This window comes from Mus pahari, chromosome 5 (assembly GCF_900095145.1).
Source record: "Mus pahari chromosome 5, PAHARI_EIJ_v1.1, whole genome shotgun sequence".
Taxonomy (NCBI): Eukaryota; Metazoa; Chordata; class Mammalia; order Rodentia; family Muridae; genus Mus; species Mus pahari.
Window position 1 is genome coordinate 53,432,471 of NC_034594.1, and position 20,155 is coordinate 53,452,625.

At 49.3% G+C, this 20,155-nt stretch overlaps 1 protein-coding gene across 1 annotated transcript; it reads right to left on the reverse strand.

The window, feature by feature from the left end:
- Positions 1 to 12,910: 12,910 nt before the first annotated feature.
- On the reverse strand, positions 12,911 to 16,968 carry Fev (FEV transcription factor, ETS family member). The gene is made up of 3 exons (XM_021198940.1): positions 16,490 to 16,968; positions 15,743 to 15,817; positions 12,911 to 14,054 (listed from the first exon to the last, which is right to left on the reverse strand). Exons 1-3 carry the CDS (start codon positions 16,539 to 16,541, stop codon positions 13,468 to 13,470), a joined length of 714 nt encoding a protein of 237 aa, XP_021054599.1. The 5' UTR covers positions 16,542 to 16,968; the 3' UTR covers positions 12,911 to 13,467.
- Between the last annotated feature and the right edge of the window lie 3,187 nt (positions 16,969 to 20,155).

Consider the following 20,155-nt stretch of genomic DNA (forward strand, 5'->3'; position numbering starts at 1 on the left):
CCTTCAGAACTGGAGTTACAGAGGGCTGTGCCGTGGTCTCGAGGAAGCTGGGAACTGAACCAGGGTCCTTTGCAACAGCACCATATGTTCTTAACCACTGAGCTGTTGTTTGAACTTTGTTTGTTTGTTTACTTGTTTGTTTGAGACAGTCTTATTATGTGCTCCAAGATAGCCTAGAATTTCCTTTGTAGCCCAGGCTAACCTCAAACTCATATTCTCTCACCTTGGCCTCTTAGTGCTGAGGTGAAAGCCACGTGGTCCCACACTCAGCACCTTAGCCGTAACTTGGGCAATGTTTCTCCTATGTCAACAGCTGCCTTCTTATTTGTCTTTTAAATTTGAATATTCAGTTTCATGTACATTTGTGAGGAATACACCATATCGGGCTGTGTTTTAGAAGTTGATGAGATCTTAAGCTTCTCATTTTGGGCTGAGCACCAGCCAAATCATGTGAGATGGTATGATCCTGGAGATGTACAAACTGGCAATATAAGAGAGCCCTGATGGGGGCTGGTGAGATGGCTCAGTGGGTAAGAGCACCCGACTGCTCTTCTGAAGGTCCAGAGTTCAAATCCCAGCAACCACATGATGCCTCACAACCATCTCGTAACGAGATCTGGCGCCCTCTTCTGGTGTGTCTGAAGACAGCTACAGTGTACTTACATATAATAAATAAATAAATAAATAAAGAGGCCTGATGGATGCCCTTGTGGTACCTTTGTCTCCCATGATATTTAAAGGGAGCATGATGTCCTGTCCTGAGCAAGACGAGGAACAGGGGCTGAGTCTATAGCTGCTGATCCCAGTTACTCGGCACCTGTGGATTTCAAGTTTGTTTGGTTTTATTTTAAATCCATTCAGCAGAAGCAAGACTCTCATAATTCTCGTGTCAATCAAATGCCTGTTATGGGAATGTGGCTGTTGTTGAAATGATAACCATGGTTGTAGTAGTCGAGCTATTAATAAGTATTGACAAGGGCCTAAGGGACAGAGACGGAGCTCGGGATGGTGTCCCAGAATGCTCCCATCAACGTTGCTGGCCCTTGAGGCAGCGGGGACCTTGGAGAGTGCATCTCCAGTGAGCTTTCCTGTGACCTGGGTAACGTGTTTACTTCTTGCTGCCAAGCCTGAAGCCCAATGGGACCTGTGTGACTCTCTCTGGAGAGCGGTCAGGGAACTTGCTTCAGTTACTGCTGTGTAGGGACTCAGTCAGCCTAGACCAGCACAGCAACATTCCTGAGTCTAGGCCTTTGGGTGACAGGCTCATCCTCGCTTGGGTCTCCTCACTCCAGGAATCCCACCAAGCAGCTTGAGAAGGAAGGGATGGAGAGCCGAGTCCCACCCTAACGCGACTCACCTGCTTTTTAAAGACCGGGTCTCATTATGTAACCCCGGCTAACCTCAAACTTTCTACATAGAGCAGACTGGCCTCAAATTTATAGAAGCCCTCCTGCCTCTGCCTTCTAAATTCTGGGACTAAAGAATTGAGCCATGGCCCAGCCTATTCACCTACTTTATGATCCGCATAGAAGAGAGGTGAATTTTGACCCTAAATGTGGTGTTCATCTGCATACTATTGCCTAAACGAATACCCACACTATACAGTGGTAAAAACGATGTGAGGTTTGCAGGAAATCTGGGCTCTGCTATTTCTTAGCTGTAAGACTGTGGGGCACCCCTACACGTAAGCTATTATATAGGGAAAAAGAAACACTGTTTAGTATTGAGGGAGTGTATTCGAGGATACCCTCCCTCCCATAACAAAATACACAGATACTTGAGTCCCTTATGTAAGATAGTGTTTACATAGAATCCATGCAGTTCTTGCCTATGTTCTAGATCATCTCTAGATTGCTTATAATACCTGGTAGGTACAATGTAAGTACGATGTAAGTAGTTATTGTGCTCACTTTGAGGCAGGGAGATACCAATAAGGGAAAAATCTGTATGTTTAGTACAGATGTGATTCCTCCAATTTTTTGTCTGTGGTGTATACATGTTTATATGTTTCTGCAGGCATGCTTGCTCATGTATGTGCATGTGGAGGACAGAGGTTGACAGTGGGATGTTTTCCTGTGTCAATCTCCCTGGCTCTCCTTCATTCCTTGTTTCTTTGTTTCTTTCTTTCTGCCTTTGTTTCTTTGTTTCTTTCTTTGCTTCTTTTTCCCCTTTGGTTGGTTGTTTCTTTTTTTCCCCTTTGTTTGGTTGTTTCTTTTTTCTTTCTAGACAAGTTCTCCCATCACCCCGGAGCTTGGCATTTTGGCTAGACTGACTGACCAGCAAGCTCCCAGGATCCACTGGTCTCCACCTTCACCCCTGGGGGTGAAGGTGTGTGCCATGCTTGCTTTGTTTTGTTTTTACATGGGTGCTGGGGATGGAACTCAGGTCCTCTCCCTTTTGCAGCAAAGCACCTTTCCACTGAGTCACCTCCCCATGCCCTGTGTAAAACGGGGTACTGTGGAGCTAGGAAGGAGGTTTAGTGAGCAGAATGCTTGCTGTGTGAGTTTTAAAACTTCAGGTCAGAGTCATAGAACACAAGAAACGCTGAGTACAGTAGTGGGTGTGTGTCTATAATCTCAGTGCTCCTACAGTGACGGGGGAAGTGGAAGCAGTTTCATCCTTGGAAGCCTGAGGGCCAGCTAACTGAAGGAATACCTCCATGGACAAGGAACTCTGCCAGAGGTTGCAGAGGTGGCTCAGTGGTTAAGAGTAATTGCTGCTCTTGAAGAAGACATGGGCTCGGTTCCCAGCTTCCACACAGTGCTTCATAACTACTCATAAATCCAATTCCAGCTACTCTGATGCCATCTTCAGATCTCCATGGGTACTAAGGACATGCATGGTGTGTTTACATACATGCAAACAAAGCACACATACACATAAAGTAAGTACATCTTTGAAAACGAGAGAAAGAAGTTCACTTTGATTTTCACAACCTACTTTAGTAAGCGTTCTTAAATGCTTCAACCTCCCCCCACCTTCTACCCCACCACCCACTAGAGGTAGTAGAAAAGAAAGGTTAATAAGGAAACTGGGATGGTGAACTGAGTGGGACTGCCCGCGGCCCCACCCGAACCGGGGTCCTCCTGAAAGGCGGGCTGGGGCTGAAAGAGAATAGACGGCGAAAAAAGGAAATGTGGCTAAGACAAAGTGTTCTGATCAAAGCCCACAAGTTTAATCATGTTCAGAGTTTATAAAGAGGGGGAAAGTCCATCCCCCACCACCCAGTTCTTGGGGCCTGTCCTACAGGTGAGAGCCTGTAGGGGGATCTTGAGAATGCTGTCCCTGGAACATCTCAAAGTCATCTCAGCAGGCAATGGCGACTGCTTCGACTGCTTCGAAAGACTAAGGCGACTGTTTTGAAGAGCAGTGACAGGTGTAAACAAAAGAGCCGGCTTGGCCCTGTGCTTAGTGGTAGTCTGAAACAGCCCCTTTCAAGGCTGAGAGGAGGCAACAGTGAACCTGTTGGGAAATAGTTCTTCAGGGCTATTCTAATCTCTGTTGTCAGCAGTCCAGTCCTCTAGAAAAACATCAGCATGAATCAGCAGCTGTAGTCCAGTCCACTCAGTAATCACCGCTCCCCAATCAGCAATGGCAGTTCCATCAGGAAGAAATCACAAGGCTCCACCAATCGGCCTGAGTCTGAGGAGGCATCAAGAAGCCGCCAGAATATTAGAATTCTTTGGCAAGTTACTCTTTATGACAACTGAAGATCAGCAACGAGACATAAGGCAAATCAAACCAAGAGTGTCCTCAGCGAAGACTAGCGAAGCAGAGTGAGGGATACCAATGCCAGAGCCCCCTCCCATTGTCTGTGGGATCAGATTTTTATCTTTTCTAAACATTACACACCCTCTCACATGTGTGCTTCAGCAAAACATCCCTTCACCTGTCTGCCCCAGAAAAATATCATATGACATAACTGAGTTTCTAAAGAAACCAGAAACTTCCACTTCAGAAAGACCCATATCCAATAAGGTAGAAGGTGAGGACTGATACCAGAGGTTGTCCTCTGACCACCATATGTTGTGGGGTGCATATGTGACTGCACCCACGCATGTAAACTCACATATGAACACATGTACACATACATCTGCTAAGTAAAATACAATGCAATATAATAAAAATGTACTGTTGCAAATGTTAGATGAAATCATGTAAATGGATATGCTGTATATATTGTAAATCACACAAGGTGACCCTGGCTCTAGTCCTCAAGTGCCCATCACAGATGTGGCCATTGTACAGATGACATGTATAAGACAGATCCTATATGGGACAGGGGCTATGTCAAAGGGAGGGAACCACATGGAAATAGTTGGAGGTGGGTTGGGAAAATAATTACAGGGGATGCGTGCACACCCCAGCTCTTACTTACCACCCCATCCTGAGACCCTTCTACACTTTCTCCATTTACCTTCCCATCCTGCACCTCCAAGATCACTTTTTGCTGCAGTATGAAGAGAAAAAAATAAATAAATAAAGAGTACTGCCTAGAGCCTCCTTGACAATTTCTGCTGTGTTGCTAAGCAACTTGGCATCCTGATCCAGAAAGAGGAACCTGGTGCTCCCTGGCCTTCCAGCTTCTTTTAGCTACTTCCTCCTCCTCCAGCCTCAAGAAAGCAGGGGTTGCTGGAGAGATGGCTAAACCTTTAAGAACACAGAGCACTTGATGTTCATTTCCCAGCATCCACGTGACAGCTAACAACCGCTTGTAACTCTTCAGGCATCCAGCACACCAGTGGTGTGCAGACATACATGCAGACAAAGCACCCACACACATAAAATAAAAATAAAAAAATAGCTTTTTTTTTAAAAAAAGAAGAAATAAACAGTGGAAATACAAATCCAGAGATAGATAGATAGATAGATAGATAGATAGATAGATAGATAGAGTGCTTCTCTGATTCATGGGAAAACTAAACTGCAGAATTAGAGGATTAGACAGTAAGCAGGGAAACGCACGACTTCTCAATCTTGCTTCTGCACTGATCAATGAATGTCTAGAGCTCTGAGTGAACTGTTCAGACACAGGCTGCCCTTTGTTAATAGGTGTGTCTCAGCAGCACCGCTGTTTTATAATGACGTCAGTGAGGATCAGAAAAATAAGTAGTCCCAACCATCCCCAAAGAATAGGCGGGGAGGTTTGCAGCAGCACCCATCAGGATGCTTCTCCTGGGTCATGCCATCAGAGAGACAGGCAACACCCATTGACTTTCACCATGCTTCCCTCAGTTTACTATCTGTTTGGAACTTTTGGTGAATGTTGGCATTAGGAATCTGCTCGGGGCTTGGGCAGTCAGTGGGTGGGTATTTTAGCCTGTTACTTCCGGAAACTCTGATTCTCAGAATCAGAATCCGTGAAAGTGCTGATAACCAAGGGTCAGGAATGAAGTAAACATTGTAAGGTAATTGAATCCCATCCCTGCCACTGGGAAGAGCTGGGATTCCAAATGAGTTCTTCATCATCTTGTGCCTCGGCTTTCTTTGTCTATAAATTAAAACTGGTGCTGGAACCCACCCCAGAGTGTTCTGGTGGTAAAGAGAACAGAACATCTATAAATGGTACCTGGAACATGCGTTTTCAGTATCAGCCTTATTCTGACTTCTGGGAGGTCTTAGGTGTATGAAGCACTCCTCCGGAGGCAGGAGAGCACTGCCTGGTGTCGGATTGACCTAGGATACTGCACTGTCCTTCCTTGTCATGAGACAAGTTACTTGTCCCTTATGCACATCAGCATTTTCATCCATAAAATGAGAAAAGCAGAAGGTTTTTAAAACTCAAACACAATTTTGGATATTGGTTATGGTAATGTGAGTCACTGTTAATGTGGACGTTACTGGCCTCTGGCGTTTGTTTAGTCATCCACAGGTGTGGTGGCTATTCCTGGTTGTCAACTTGACAATATCTGGAATGAACTACAATCCAGAATTGGAATGCTCACCCGTGATCCTAATCTGGAGGCTGAGAGATACAAGTTTCTGACCTGGATCTTGGCATGGAGATCTTGAGGCACAGTGGCTATAAATCCCAGAAGATTAAGACAGGGAGATCTCTGAGTTCAAGGTCAGCCTGGGACAAAGCAAGTCCCAGATCCAGGCTTGGTGGCACACCACACCTTCTGCTGGAGACCTACATAAGGACATTGGAAGAAGGAAGATTTAAGCTCTGTCTTCTTCACCTGCTTGCCTTGTGGGGCTGAGCAACTGCCAGATCCTTGGACTTCCATTCACAGCTGCTGCTGACCATTGTTGGGGAGTTGGACTACAGACTGTAAGTCATCAACAAATTCCCTTACTATACAGAGACTACCCATAAGTTCTGTGACTCCAGAGAACTCTAACTAATACAACACAATAACAACGGGAATCAAGCAGTCGTGTTATTCACTCTGCAGAAAACATCTAAGAGTGGTGGAACACCTCCCCAGAGTCACACAGCTTTACCTTTGCTGAAATCTTATAGGTCTAAATACTGTATGTTCTCTGCTTGGCTCACAGAGAAATTGGAAGATGCCCGGAGGAAAGGAAGCCAACCCAAGTACTCCATTACCAGTCAAGAGGGTTCACCATTTGGTCCTAGGACCAGGTCTAGACTGCCTTGGGGAAGAGGGCGTGGCCACTCAAGCTCCTCCTCGGGGGGGGGGGGCAGCTGATGGAGCCTAGAGCGGAGACAAGTGGTTGACTTAATTACATTCTTACTTACTTCTTTTGTGTGCGGGTATATTTGGAAGTGGCACATGCTTGCCTCCATGTGTGAAGATCAAACCACAACTTGAGAAAGTCAGTTCCCTCACTCCATCATGTGGATCTTGAGGACTGAACTCAGTTCAGGCTTGGTGACAGGCGTCTTTACCACCATACCATCTCACTGGCCTTTGTGTTGTTTTTGTTTGTTTAAATAATAGAGAATATTAATAGACATACTGAGGTACTAATATGGTCTTTTCATATTTACAATAACTTATGAGGCATGTACTGCTTTCTTCATACCTATTTTTCAGATGGAGTCACCAAGGCACACAGATGTGAGTTGCTTGAAGTCATAGCTTGTGAGAAAGCCAGCACTCAAACTAAGCCCATAGCCCTTGCTCTCAGATGCAATATTACACCACTTTTAAATAACAAGAATAGTAAAACAGGAAGAGAAGAAATGGAAAACTGTCTCCACCCAGAGATAATGCTTATCAAAAGAAAAGGTCACATCAAGAGGGCCTTGAGCCACTTTCCTTTATACATGAAATGTACCATCCTGGGATGGGGGAAATCATGGAAAATCATGCTGACCAAAACGAGGTAGAACATGCCATCAGAATGAAATAGAGTGAGACGCCCCTTGCTCATCCCCAAAGCACAGTGATCCACTCTGGGCCTAGAGGACTGCAGGTAGAGCAGAGGCTCGAGGAAGGCAGTGAGCTGACAAACAGCTCAGTTCTTCCCTATCGTCAGCTGGATGCTGAGGAGACCAGCTGATGGCACATCCTTTCTAACCAAGCACCTCATGCTGTTATGGGAAGATGCCCCTGCAGTGGGCAAATGCAGGTCACCCTTGTTGAGGTTTGGTCTGTTATGTGTTGTAATGGTAAATACTGGCCCCCAAAGCCTTGCTGTCCCTCATGTACACAAAGTGATGCTATGTCATCTTGCTCCTTAATTTAAAACTATTGGTTGAATAAAGATGCCGCCAGCTTATAGCAGAGCAGAAGAGAGATAGGTGGCGTTTTGGTTCCCAGGCTTGGGGTCTGAGGCAGGACTGTGAGGGAGGAAGAGGGGGAAAGGAAGAAAGTGGGAAGAAGAGAAGATGCCATGGGGTAGGTAAATTATGAAAACATGGCCACGAGGGCTGGCCAATTGGAGTTAAGAGTGGCCCAGATGGAACATGATAAGTCATATCTTCAGGTTATTGATGGGGAAGTGGACAGAATAGCATAGAGCATAGATATCTGCCCACTTCCAGTGCTTTAAAGGCTTTTATGTGTCTTTTATCTGGGAACTGAATGATAATCAGGGAGGGGAGAGGGTACAAACCCCTGACTGAGATTAAATATTTAATACAACACACACTCGCATAAAAGCATGAGAGGAACTTGCAGAATGGTGAGGAATGTGTCTCTGGGACCACAGGTTAGCCCATTCACTTTGTTTTCTCAAGCCTCCAATTCCTCACCTGAAAACTGAGGTGACTTAGCAAGGTGTGATCAGGTCAGAGAGCGGAGGACTCAGACAACATCAGCTCCAAGAAGAGTCTGGTGCCAGGCCAGGTTCATCAAAGAGAGGGGTGTATTTCTCTTACCAGCAGCCCCAAGGGACTGAACTCTAAACAGCTCACACAGGCAAGCTAAAGAGTGCCTAAGGAATCTTAAAGACATTGGAGGAAAACAAAACATGGAACCAGGAGAGCAGAGGCTCTGAGGAATGTGTGTGCCAGCATGGAAGTATCTATGTCAGAAGAGATGGCTGGTGGGACAGTGTTCTCAGCCCAAGCGCTCTAGGTGGCACGGGTCGTCTGTATCACTCACATCTCAGACAGCAAGCTCACAGATCTTCACATGACCTGTTATCAGGGCTTTGGGCGCCATCTTCAAAATCACACAGGGCATCAGAGAAGACATGGATCAGTGCACAGGAGTGATCCTAAGCAAGGCCATTCAGAGTGTTTGGGAGTAAGGAAGAAGTCATCCGAGGACTGAGAAACGGTCTGGCAGAGGAACACAGGTCCCAGAACAGTCCCTCATCTTTGGCCAGGTTGTTTAACATGGTGGGCTTTGGGTTACTAGTATTCCCCAAGCTGTTAAAATTATAGCCGTCCCTTTTCTTCTCCCCTCCCTAACCTTAGAGGAGGGATGTCTTGGGAACATTTTGTAAATGCTGCACTGGATGCTCATGATGAAAGGCACGCAAGCATGCCATCTTGTCACTGGTGAAGTGGATGAGGTGACCAATAAAGGGTTCAGAACTTTATCATTGAAAGAATCCTCTGGGTTAGATTGGAAACAATAGTGAGAACAATGCTTTAGAGGGTCAAGAACTGTGGGGTTAGCCCGCGTGATTAACAAGTGTCAGTTACACTTGTCAGTTACATGAGAAAGGCCTGGATGGTCAGGAAGCTGGGTGTTGTTACAGTGTATCTTCCTGGGGCTGAGAATGTGGTAGAGAATTCCTACCATTCTGGAGGCCCTGGGTTCAACTTGCAGCAAGGTGAGATTATCAGGGACTGCCAGAGATGAGCTGAGCTAGGGAAAGTGACAGACAGATTTCTAAAATGCTGAGGCTGGACTAATCTATGGTCGGCTCAAACAAGTGCTTCTTCACACATACACACACACAGAGAGAGAGAGAGAGAGAGAGAGAGAGAGAGAGAGANGAGAGAGAGAGAGAGAGAGAAGAGAAGAGAAGAGAAGAGAAGAGAAGAGAAGAGAAGAGAAGAGAAGAGAAGAGAAGAGAAGAGAAGAGACGAGAAGAGAAGAGAAAAGAAGAGGAGAGAGAGAATCCATGTGACCCCCAAGGTTCCACAGAACAGTTTGCAGATCTGTGCAACTCTGACTTTTTGTAAAGTGAGATGTATCTGAGGATCATGTGACAAGTTCTTTGACACACCACAACTGTAACTGTTCCCAGTCTGTATCAATCTCCCAGACTGATATAAGAACAGAAAACAACAGAGTTGGGTGGGTATAAAAATGTGATTTCATGAGTGAGATCAGTTAGTTAGCTGACCATCTTTCAGCTATTATGCAATGACTAAAATCCCTTCTTCACCAGCTTACAGGGACTTCAAGGACATCAAGGTTAGAGAAGCCGCCAGGCCCACCCTTCCCCACTCTCAATTGTTCCCACAAGGATTTGACATGTGCCATGCCGGGGTTCTTCCTTACCTCAGAGTACCATCAGCTTTGCTGCAACTTCAGTGCACATGCCCAGCAATGCCCTCAAACACCTTCATGCAGTTCCTCTCCCTCGGGACTGTTCTCTGGATAAGTGAGGACCCTTCTCACACCCCAGGTGATTTCCCAGACTACAGAGGTATTGCCATTGTCCCTCCAGAGTTCTTGCTCTTCGATTCCTGGTTCACCATACCATGTGGCTTCCCTTTGCCCTTCTAGAAGTGCTTACCTACAGGGAGCATTGCATTCTGGGGATGGAGGAGGAACTCAGTGCTCCAGAGGGTGGATCCCTTCCTCCACCCTAAATGCCATTTCCCTGTCAATGCAGTTTTTCTGCATTTCACCTGTTTTCTAAGACACAACTACTTTGTATAACGCCTCTACTAGCCCCAACCTTGTTGTGACTTGGGTTCTGTCTCTTTTCATATAAAGATCTAAGTACAGGGGCCTGGAGAGATGGGTTAAGAGCACTTGCTGCTCTTCCAGTGGACCTGATTCAGTTCCCAGCACCCACATTGCAGCTCACAAAACTGTGTATAACTCCAGTTTCAGAGGATCTGACACCCTCACACAGACACATAGACAAAACAACAGTGCGTGTAAAATAAATAAATCTTTAAAGATGCATTTAAAAATATCTCACCTTTAATCCCAGCACTCGGGAGGCAGAGGCAGGCGGATTTCTGAGTTCGAAGCCAGCCTGGTCTACAAAGTGAGTTCCAGAACAGCCAGGGCTATACAGAGAAACCCTGTCTCGAAAAACCAAAAAAAAAAAAAAAAAAATCTAAGAACGGGACCACAACCTTCCCCAGGAAATTCTTGGCAGCTCAGATTTCTCCATCCTGCCTTGGTCTCCTCTGGTGAGCTCTGTCTCTGTAAACAGGGCTATAATCATGCTGTTCCTCCAATGCCCTCTGCAAGGATTAAGCCTCTAGCAGGCCAGGCTGCCCCTGGCTCATGTACTGTCTGGACTATATGAGTCCATTCTCCAACTCAAGAGCTCTAGAGGACATGACAAGGAGCATGGCTTTGTCAGAATGTTACTTGGGAAAAGCAGAGTGCTCTGAAGTGTTAAATGCCATGGATAGGGGCTGGAGAGGCAGCTCAGCAGCTATGAGCACTTGTCACTCTTCAAGGGGACTGGGCTTCAGTTAACAGCACCCACATGGTAGCTCACAATCACCCATGACTCCAGTTCCAGGGGAACCCAGCACCCTCTCCTGACCTTGTCAGACACCAGGCCCTAGTGTGGTGTGCATGCACACACGAAGGCAAAACACTTATACACATAAAATAAAATGAATAAATCTTTTTTTTAAAAAAAAAAAAGTCTCAAAGAAAATGCAGAGGGTGATGGCGCACACCTTTAATCCCAGTACTCAGGAGGTGGAGGCAGGTGAGTTTGAGGACAGCCTGATATCAGAGCTAGTTTTAGGACAGGCAAAGCTACACAGCAAAGAAAAACCCTGTCTCACAAAACAAAACAAAAACAAATAAAAAGGCATAGAGAAAAGGAAGGCCATTAGACAGAGGGAGCCAGTGAAGCCCATGCATGAGGCACAGCGATTTCCCCCCCTGCTCCCTGCCTCATCGTTGCCTTCCATCTAACAAATATCTGATGGAGGCTTTTTGTGTGTTTTTTCAGGTTTTTGTTTATTTGTTTTATTTCTTGAGGCAAGAAATAAAACAAACAAGTTGCCAAGTTGTCCTCGGAGTCTGGCTCCTCCTGCTTCTTAGTTCTCAGTGTTAGAATCACAGGTGTGTACCACCATACCTGACTGGGTTCCCTACAGTAAGTGTGTACTATCTAGAAACCGGAAGAAGAAGGAAGAGGAGAAGGGGGAGGGGAGGAGGAGAGGAGGAAGAGGGGGGAGGGTAGAGGGGGAAGGTGAAGGGGAGGGGGAGGAGGAGTTAGTGAGTGAATAACACTGGGCCTGGGTGGTTCATAGGTGATCTGGGCAGGGATGCTCACCTACACTCACTCCAAACTCTAAATACCCAGGCTTCTACTTTCATTTCTCCGTTCTGCCCAGGACACAGGGAAATGGCCTGCTTGCCTGACAGAAGACCAAGATACCAAGGCATTCTCCCACAAATGAAGAAGACCCTTTGTTCTGGGAAGAGCTACAACTATCCTCCTGAAAGTTTTCTTCTGAGGGAAAACATCGAAGGTCGCTTCCCAGACAACAGGTTTTTAGAAAAGAAAACAGAGATAAGGGTTACAAGTGCCTCTGAATGGTGAGCCCGGAAGCCTCAGAAAGATCACCCGACCCACTTCCCAGACCTCACAAGGCTGGATCCAGGATGAAGGGTCTGTGTCTCTCCTTTTGTCCCTCACTCTGAAGCGTAAAGGAAATGTGGGGGCAACCCGGTCCTGGTCCTTTTGTCTTTAGTAGGTAAAGCACCCGATGGCCTTCCATCAAATCTTCCCCAGACTTAGCCATAGGCCTGCCTACCCTCTCTCGGACCAGCAGAGGGCGCGCACCACTAGCGGGAAAAGAGTGAACCAGTCGCCAAACGCTGTACAAGAAAGCCTTTAAAGAGTAGAGGCATCTATCTAACAGTGAGGATCAGAGCCAAAGCTACTGGGAGCAGCAGGAGGTTTGTGAAGGAAAGTGAGAGGTGGTCTTGGGAGAACGGCACGAAGCAAGGAATGGAGGCGGGGAAAGGTATTAAATAAGGATAAAATGGAGAGTGGCTGATGGAAGAAGGTTCGGATGGAATGGAGGAAAAGGTCACAGGTTGTTGTATGAGATGCCGCGAGGAGATGGCAGAAAGATGGGCGAGATGGAGGAAGGCGGAGTGGGGTACTTGTTGGATTGAAAGTTGGAGGAATATGGGATGGGGTAAGGGTGAGAGAGGCACCCTCTCAGGATCCCACCCACCGGATCCTCCTCACTCCAGGCCGCCCCACGCTTGCTTGCTCACACTTGGAGGCCTTTTGCTCTGCCTGCGCTGAACCTTTAATCTTCTGCCCTCCCTGAAGGGGCCCTGGTGCAGCAATGAACGGACAGAGGAGGCAGTAGGGAGCTTGGGAGCTTTAATGGGGCTGAAAGGGATATATACAGGCTGGGGTCCTTGGGCCAGAATGTGGTATGGGAGAAAGGGAAGCCAGAGTGTTGGGATAGGGATGGGGACCGGCAGAGATGTTTACCGAGACTTCTCATATCCCGAAGAAATAGGGGAGTGTGAGAAGCCTCGAGGTACTACCGTTTGGAGTGGGTCGTGGGAGAGAGAGAGAAAATGAGAATCAAAAAAATCCCAGAAAAATAGGGGTCATAAAGAGGTGTAGGGGTGCCAGTGAGAAGAGAAAGACACGGGAGTTCCAGAATCTGGAGACTTGGACGAGAAAAATTAAAGTGGGAGCCCATGTACCCTTCCTGGGACGAAGATAACGGGGCCTGGAAGCCTGGTCAAGGAAGACCTCAGAGTCATCCTTTCTTCCCTGGGCTGGGCGCGGCTGCTGCAATGAAATCTGTGTTAAAGGAACGTCGGGGAAAGCTTCGGGGCTCCTCCGAGGATGAGGATGGGATTGGTCACTTGGCCATGTGAGAGAGGCCCCGCTGCACCCGGCCGGTCCCGTCTAGTGATAATGACCCCCCAAGTGCGAAGCGGCGGCCACCGCGCCGAAGGGCCCCGGAGGGGGCTGCAAGCCCGGGGTGGGGTAGAGCGCGGCGGTGGCGGCGGCAGCGGCGGTGGCGTTCGGGCCAGGCCAGTAGGAGAAACCAGCGGGAGCGACGCCCGCCGAAGCTGCCATCAGGTTGAGTTTGGAGAGGCCAGGGAAGGGCAGCGGGGCCAGGCCGGCCGGGAGCTTGTAGAGGGCGCCGTCCTGAGCTGCAGCAGCGGCTGCGGCAGCGGCCGCAGCGGCGTGGGCGTGCGCGGGTGGTGGCTGGCAAGCCTGCGCCAGGCCCTGGAAGTCAAAGCGGTAGGCGTAGCGCTTGCCGTGCACCTTGCTCATGATGTTTTTGTCGTAGTAGTAGCGCAGCGCGCGACTTAGCTTGTCGTAGTTCATGTTGGGCTTGCTCTTGCGCTCGCCCCAGCGCCGCGCCACCTCGTCCGGGTCGGTGAGCTTGAACTCGCCGTGGCCGCCCTCCCACGCGATGCAACCGGCGTTCGCGCGATCTGCCAGCAGCTCCAGGAGAAACTGCCACAACTGGATCTGCCCGCTGCCTGTGGGGAACGGGAGCAGTCAGCCACGGACTGGGGCAGGTTGGAACTAGGGGGAAACAAGAAAACAATCCAAACCAGAACCAACCCACATCGGAGAGGGTAAGGGAACACATCTGGCTGCGTCCATGTGTGTAGCAGAAAGCAGCTAGACAACCAGTGTAGACCAGCAGAGTACAACGGAAAGGACTTTCATTTTGGAGGACCTTGTCTCCTCTGTGGAGAAGCGGTGGTGAAGCTGGGCTTTCCTAGGTAAGGACCAGACACCAGACCCTTCTACACCCCCCTGACCAGTCTCCTTTATTTAAGGCAAAGACTGCACAGCGGGTGCAGGAGGTTGAACTGCCCAACCAGTTGAGGTCCTGTCCAGAGATCCAGACAGAATGGTCAGTTATGCACATAGATGAAGGTTCTTGGCCCCACCTATAGGAGCAGTAGACAGTCCCTACCACTCGAAGGCATATAGTAAAGCAGGCCCAGCTTGAAGAAGCACTATGTCAGACAAGAAGAACAGAGAGAGGCCCTGTGTACTGAGAAAAGAGATCAGCTCTCAGAGGTTCCCATCCTCTCCACCTCCCGGTGCACTGCTACGGAAGATGCCAGAACTCCGACGGGGAGGGTGGTGGTGGGCAATCCCGAAGAAAGAGATAGGATTGCAAAAGGATTGGGCTGAATTCCTGGCTGGTTTTCTCAGGGTAACTGATAGTGGCCAAGTGTCACATGCAGGCGATTGGGGGATAGGGGGTGGGGGTGAGTGACCCAGAACCACACTTTCCTGCTTTGAAACCTTAAGCAGACAAAAATCTGAAAAAATTGTCCCCCCTTTCCTCTCTAGAATAAAACAGACTCACCTCCTCCCTATTCAGTGTCACTGACTCAGAACCCCAAAGCTTCTTTTCCCATACAGTTTTCACCCCAGTTCCTCTAAACCAAGCCCTGAAGAACTGTTGGCTCCCTGGAGCCAGGATTTCGGTTTAGATCAGATCCTGGAAAGCTTTGACCTAAAAGGTGCATCTGAGACCAAACCGGAGCAACAACAGAGACTTGGTCCCCGTTCCTGTTGGGTATTACTGTTCCCTCCTTCTGGGAAAGAAGAGCAGTTGCCAGTCTCATCTTTTCTGCCTTCTTATGAGGTTAGGGTACTGGCTGGGGCAGGAGCTATGGGAAAGAATTGAAATGCCAGCCACCAACAGGCCGCCATCTACCGCAGCAAACCTAGGTATCAAACACAACGCCAGGGCTGGTGTGGCTTACAGTCAGCAAGTTCGGCAGGGGTACCAGGAAGCACAGGCTAGGGTTTAGGCGTAGGGTGGTTGGAGAGTAATTATTGGGTCCCCCTTGCCAGGAAGTACTACGAGTTTATTCCAAACAGCCTACCCAAAAAGGATTCCAATGGCCAGGGCAAGCTTGGAAAAACCATAAGGACTGGAGGACAAGATCTCCTTCGCCTGACCTGTCCCTAAATCCTAGCACCGTACCGGGGCTCAGAAAATGGACAGGTTAAAGACAAAATCAATGACTCCTGAAGGCCTCTGTACAACCTGACCACGGCCTTATATTTTCCATAACGTGGAGTGCACACCGCTTTGTCCCTCTGTCTAGTGGCTGTAGTAGCCCTCTTATCGAGGGTTCGAACCCTTGCCCCATCTACTACCGTCGTCTGCATCAACCCGATGCACCTGCCGGCTCACCTTTCTGTACCGCGGGGCTCAGCGGCCCCCAGCTCGGGCTCTTCCCTTCCTTAAAAAGACCATCTCCGACGGGATCTGCGGCGCAGAAGAAAACAGTCAAGCAGACCCTAGGCGGAAGTTGAGGGTTTGACCGAAAGGGCCCGGGGCTGCAGTGTTCTGGGGGGTCCGGGCCACCAGCTCCTCCTCCCCAAGCTAGGCTGCGACGCGAGCCGGCGCAGAGCCCCTCCGCAGCGCCCAAGTCAGGAAACGCGTCCAGGAAAAAGGAAATCCGCTTTCCAAAGGGGCCGGCTGGAGCCTTATAAAACCCAGAAGGGATCGCGCTAGCCGAGTCTGAGCGAGCGGAGCCCCTTGTAAAGAGGAAAGGGTTGCTTGGAAGTCCCGGCCCCTGAGAACGCTTGGAGAACCAAGGTGAGGACCCTTGAGGGCTCAGGGGCGACGCCCAGCGGATCACAACCTTCGGGCAAGGCTGGAGCCGGGAGTCCACCACGCCAAAGACCCCTGCTTTCAGCCTCCTACGATCCTGAATCTGAGTGTCTTCTAGACCCACATCGAAACCCCGAAGCTCTCTGTCTACCTTGCAGGTTTCCCGAATGCCCCAAACTGCAACCAGAAGTCCCTCTCACACACCCACAAAGCGACTCACTGGAAGCATCACCTTCCTTTGGTCCACCGAACTTGCCCCATTCCCTGACCTAGACTTCCCGCCCAGGGTCTTGGTGCCTCCAGCCCCCGGCTGGTCCCTGGTACCTGGCAGGTACATGTTGATCAGCAGGGGCTGGGAGGTGCCGCTCTGTCTCATCGCTGCCGGGGACTGGGCGGTGGGAGATGGGGGGGATGGCACGGGGGGGCACGTCAGCTTTGCGCTTGGGGTGCCGATCCCCGCCCGTGGCGACAGTGGGTGACAGGGAAGAGTAGACGCCGCCGGGTCCGGCAAGGCCTGGCGGGAGCGGGCAGCCAGGGTGTGGCGGGGAGGGAGGGGGTCCTGGAGGGATGCTCCCAGCTACAAGGCCGCTTGCAACCCTCCGGCCCCGCGCGGGCAGGGGCCGCAATTTCCGTTTTAATTAAAGTGCGGCCGCCTCGGCCCCCCAGACCCCGCCCCCGCCCCTCTTATCTTCCCCATCGCAATAAAGTCTCCAACGCGCTGCGCCTCAGCCAAGCGCACCCGGCAGCCCCCCGCGCCCCGCAGCCCAGGAGACACGCGGGGGATGGGCTCAGAAGGGGCCAGGAGTGTGTGTGTCTGTGTCTCTGTGTCTCTGTGTGTGTGTGCTTCTTTTTCTACCTCTCCGACTCTCAGCAAACGTCGGTGGGGCGGGAATGCTGGCCCCACTTTGGACCTCTGAAGCCACAGCCTCAAGTCCCTTCCCCAGAGCCCTCTTTCTAACCATCTCCCTCCCCTCTCTCACTGCCTGCTCTCCGCCCCTTTCCTCCCCCTACCCCGGTCCCCGTCTCTAGGCTGCCTTATCTGCATCTTCACTTTTAAATTTCCGCTTCCCTCCCTCTCGCCTGTCGCTGCGCTCCCAGCCGCGCTGCCTCGCTGTTGTGGCTCCCTTTATCTTTGCCCACCCCCGTGCCTTCTCCTTCCTTTTTTCCTACTCTCTTTAGGTCCCTAGAGACCCGATCCCCTCCTCGATCTCCAGGTTTCCTGTCTCGTCTGGCCCCCGGGCCTCAGGCAGGACGCTGGGGGCATCTCCCCTGGCAACTTCTGAATTGCTCTCTTCTTTATTCTCCTCACCTTCTTTCTAGTTCTCCTTACTGCTTTGTGCCTGCTGTTTTTCTCGTGCTGTCTCCTCTGTTCCTTTCCTTCTTATTTTACTTTCTTTTTTAATCTGCTCAGTTCTTATACACTGATTGCCAGTCTCCCAACCAATATATGCTGAATACAAGCTGTGTTTTTCCTGTAGATTCCTATTCATCTCTCCACTTCTCACCACAACAATTTCTCTACCATCCTTCCCCATTATCACAAACACCCCCGTGCTCCTTAGGGCTGAATCACACTGCAGGGTTACCAAGATCACAATAGAGTTGTGTCTTGTACAAGTGCCATTCCTAATCCCTGATGTGGCTTCCAAGTAGACCAGGGTATCTGGGTGCCTGTGAGACTTCCCAGATCTGAGTCTGAAGTTGCACGAGGAGTGCCTTTTCTGCAACCATGTGACACTTCATATGTCCTGTCCGGGATAGCTGCTGTCAGACCTGCGATTCTCTGGGTCCTCTCTCTTGCTTAAATACTGGGGTGAGGGGGGTCCTAGAAATGGGCAGACCTCCTGCAGGGTCCTTGTTCCTAGGGTGCTCATATGAGGGGCTGCTGCAAATATCCCACAAGGGTTCTCCAGGGACCCTGTGCACCCTGACTGGCTGTAAGTCATTGACGAGTTCATCTTTGCCAGTCAAAGGGAACAAGGAGTAAGTGAGGAGGATGAGAGGCAGTCAGCAGAATCCTGGGACGGAGATTTGGATGCAAATGGAGAATCTGATGGGAGCAAAGGCAGAGAGGGTGGATGGAGTGTTTGGGGGAACAAACTTAGGGCACCACAGGAAAGAGCCTTAGTGTGCTGCCAAGATCTCAGTCCTCCTTTCGTGTGTGCTCTCCTAGTGTTCCTTCCAAATACTGCTGACAGAAGGAAACAGCAGGAAGGTAAGAGTAGGAGGAGCTGGGAGGCACAGAGGCTCTCAGCGGGAGACTGAGACAGGGGGGAGAAGAGTTCACAGGGGGTCTCTACCCAGAGACACTAGCTGTGTGCTGGGCAAGAGTCTCCAGCTCAGGCTCTGTGTTCAGTCCGACAGGGATCTTGGGTGCTGAAGGAGTGAGGCACTGTGTGTGTGTGTGTGTGTGTGTGTGTGTGTGTGTGTGTGTGTATTTCCCATTCTAAGACAGAATAGTAGCCAGGGTACTAGTAGGCCACCCACCTAGGATAGCAAAGAGAAAGGTAGTTAGTAGGTTCTGCCTCACTCCCACCCATGTGGTCCTCTCTCTCTCTCTCTCTCTCTCTCTCTCTCTCTCTCTCTCTCTCTCCATATATGTGTGTGTATCATGTGTGTGTGTGTGTGTGTGTGTGTGTGTGTGTGTGTAGGGAAGTCTCCCTACTCCATTTCCTCCTTCTCTTTCTGATGGCAGGCTAAAGGTCAGTGAGAGAGTCCTTGGTAGTTCCCCCTCCATTGTCTCACAGCCAAGCTGTGGTTCCTCCTGAGGAACCACATGGTTCCTCCTCATGGTTCCTCCTGAGTCCACAGACAACCAACCTGTCCAGAATAGGAGAACCAGAGGTTAATACTCTCAAATATGATTACTTCAATCTGTACTTATAAGCCGCCAGAGGATGATAGATGTGGAAAGCAGAATGGGACCCCTGGATCCTGGAAAACTTAAGAACCTGGCAAAAGCTAGAGCAAACAAATCAAGACCAACAAACTGCTTAAGGTCCTTCTAACAGATCCTCTTCCTCCTCCTCCTCCTCCTCCTCCTCCTCCTCCTCTTCCTCCTCCTCCTCTCTTCCTCCTCCTCTCCCCCTCCTCTTCTTCCTCCTCCTTCTCCTTTTTTATTTTTTATTTTTTATTTTTTTTGAGATAGGGTTTCTGTGTAGCCCTGGCTATTCTAGAAGTCACTTTGTGGACCAGGCTGGCCTTGAACTTACAGAGATCTTCCTGCCTCTGCCTCCTGAGTGCTACCACACCTGGTCCCTAAAGGTAACCTCTTGGCGTTTTCCCTAGCACTCTCTCCATTGCTCACTGCCTCTTCATGGCCTCAGTAGTGAAGGGATAGCCAGGTTGCCCTGGGTTCTGGACTCAGCTCTGGGCTCTGGAGTCTTGTCCATTTCCTATTCCCAAGACTTTGAGGAAGCTAAGTCACCTTTGTATCTAGTCTTGTCTTAAAATTGAATATTTAAACATTTGAATATTGTGAGCTTAATAAGATGGCATATGGTAAGTGCTTAAGGACCACATTCTGCATTTAGCTTTTGATAATACTGTCATCTTTCAAGAGATGGATCAACTAGGAACCCCACATAAATTTCTGGCTCTGTTGAAGACTGCATTTTTAAATACAACTCAAATTAACCTTAACTGAACCTGGATTTGGCATCTGGGGGCCCTATCTTCAAAACCTGGCAAGTCACTGATTGGATTGGTGACCCTTTAAGCCCTAATCTTTTGCTAACGTGATAAATGAAGAATGGAGGATAGTTGGAGCATCAAACGCAACAGGAGCTATGTACTCTAAAGCCAGTTCGGAATTTAAGTAAAATTCATACACACTGAGAGAAGGCCTTGTATCTGCTGCTCAATGCTTTCCCACAACATCTCACACATTCTCAGGGGGTTCTTATTAAATACTCAGCCCCTAGACACACATGCGCACGCAAGTACACACACACACACACACACACACACACACACACACACACACACACA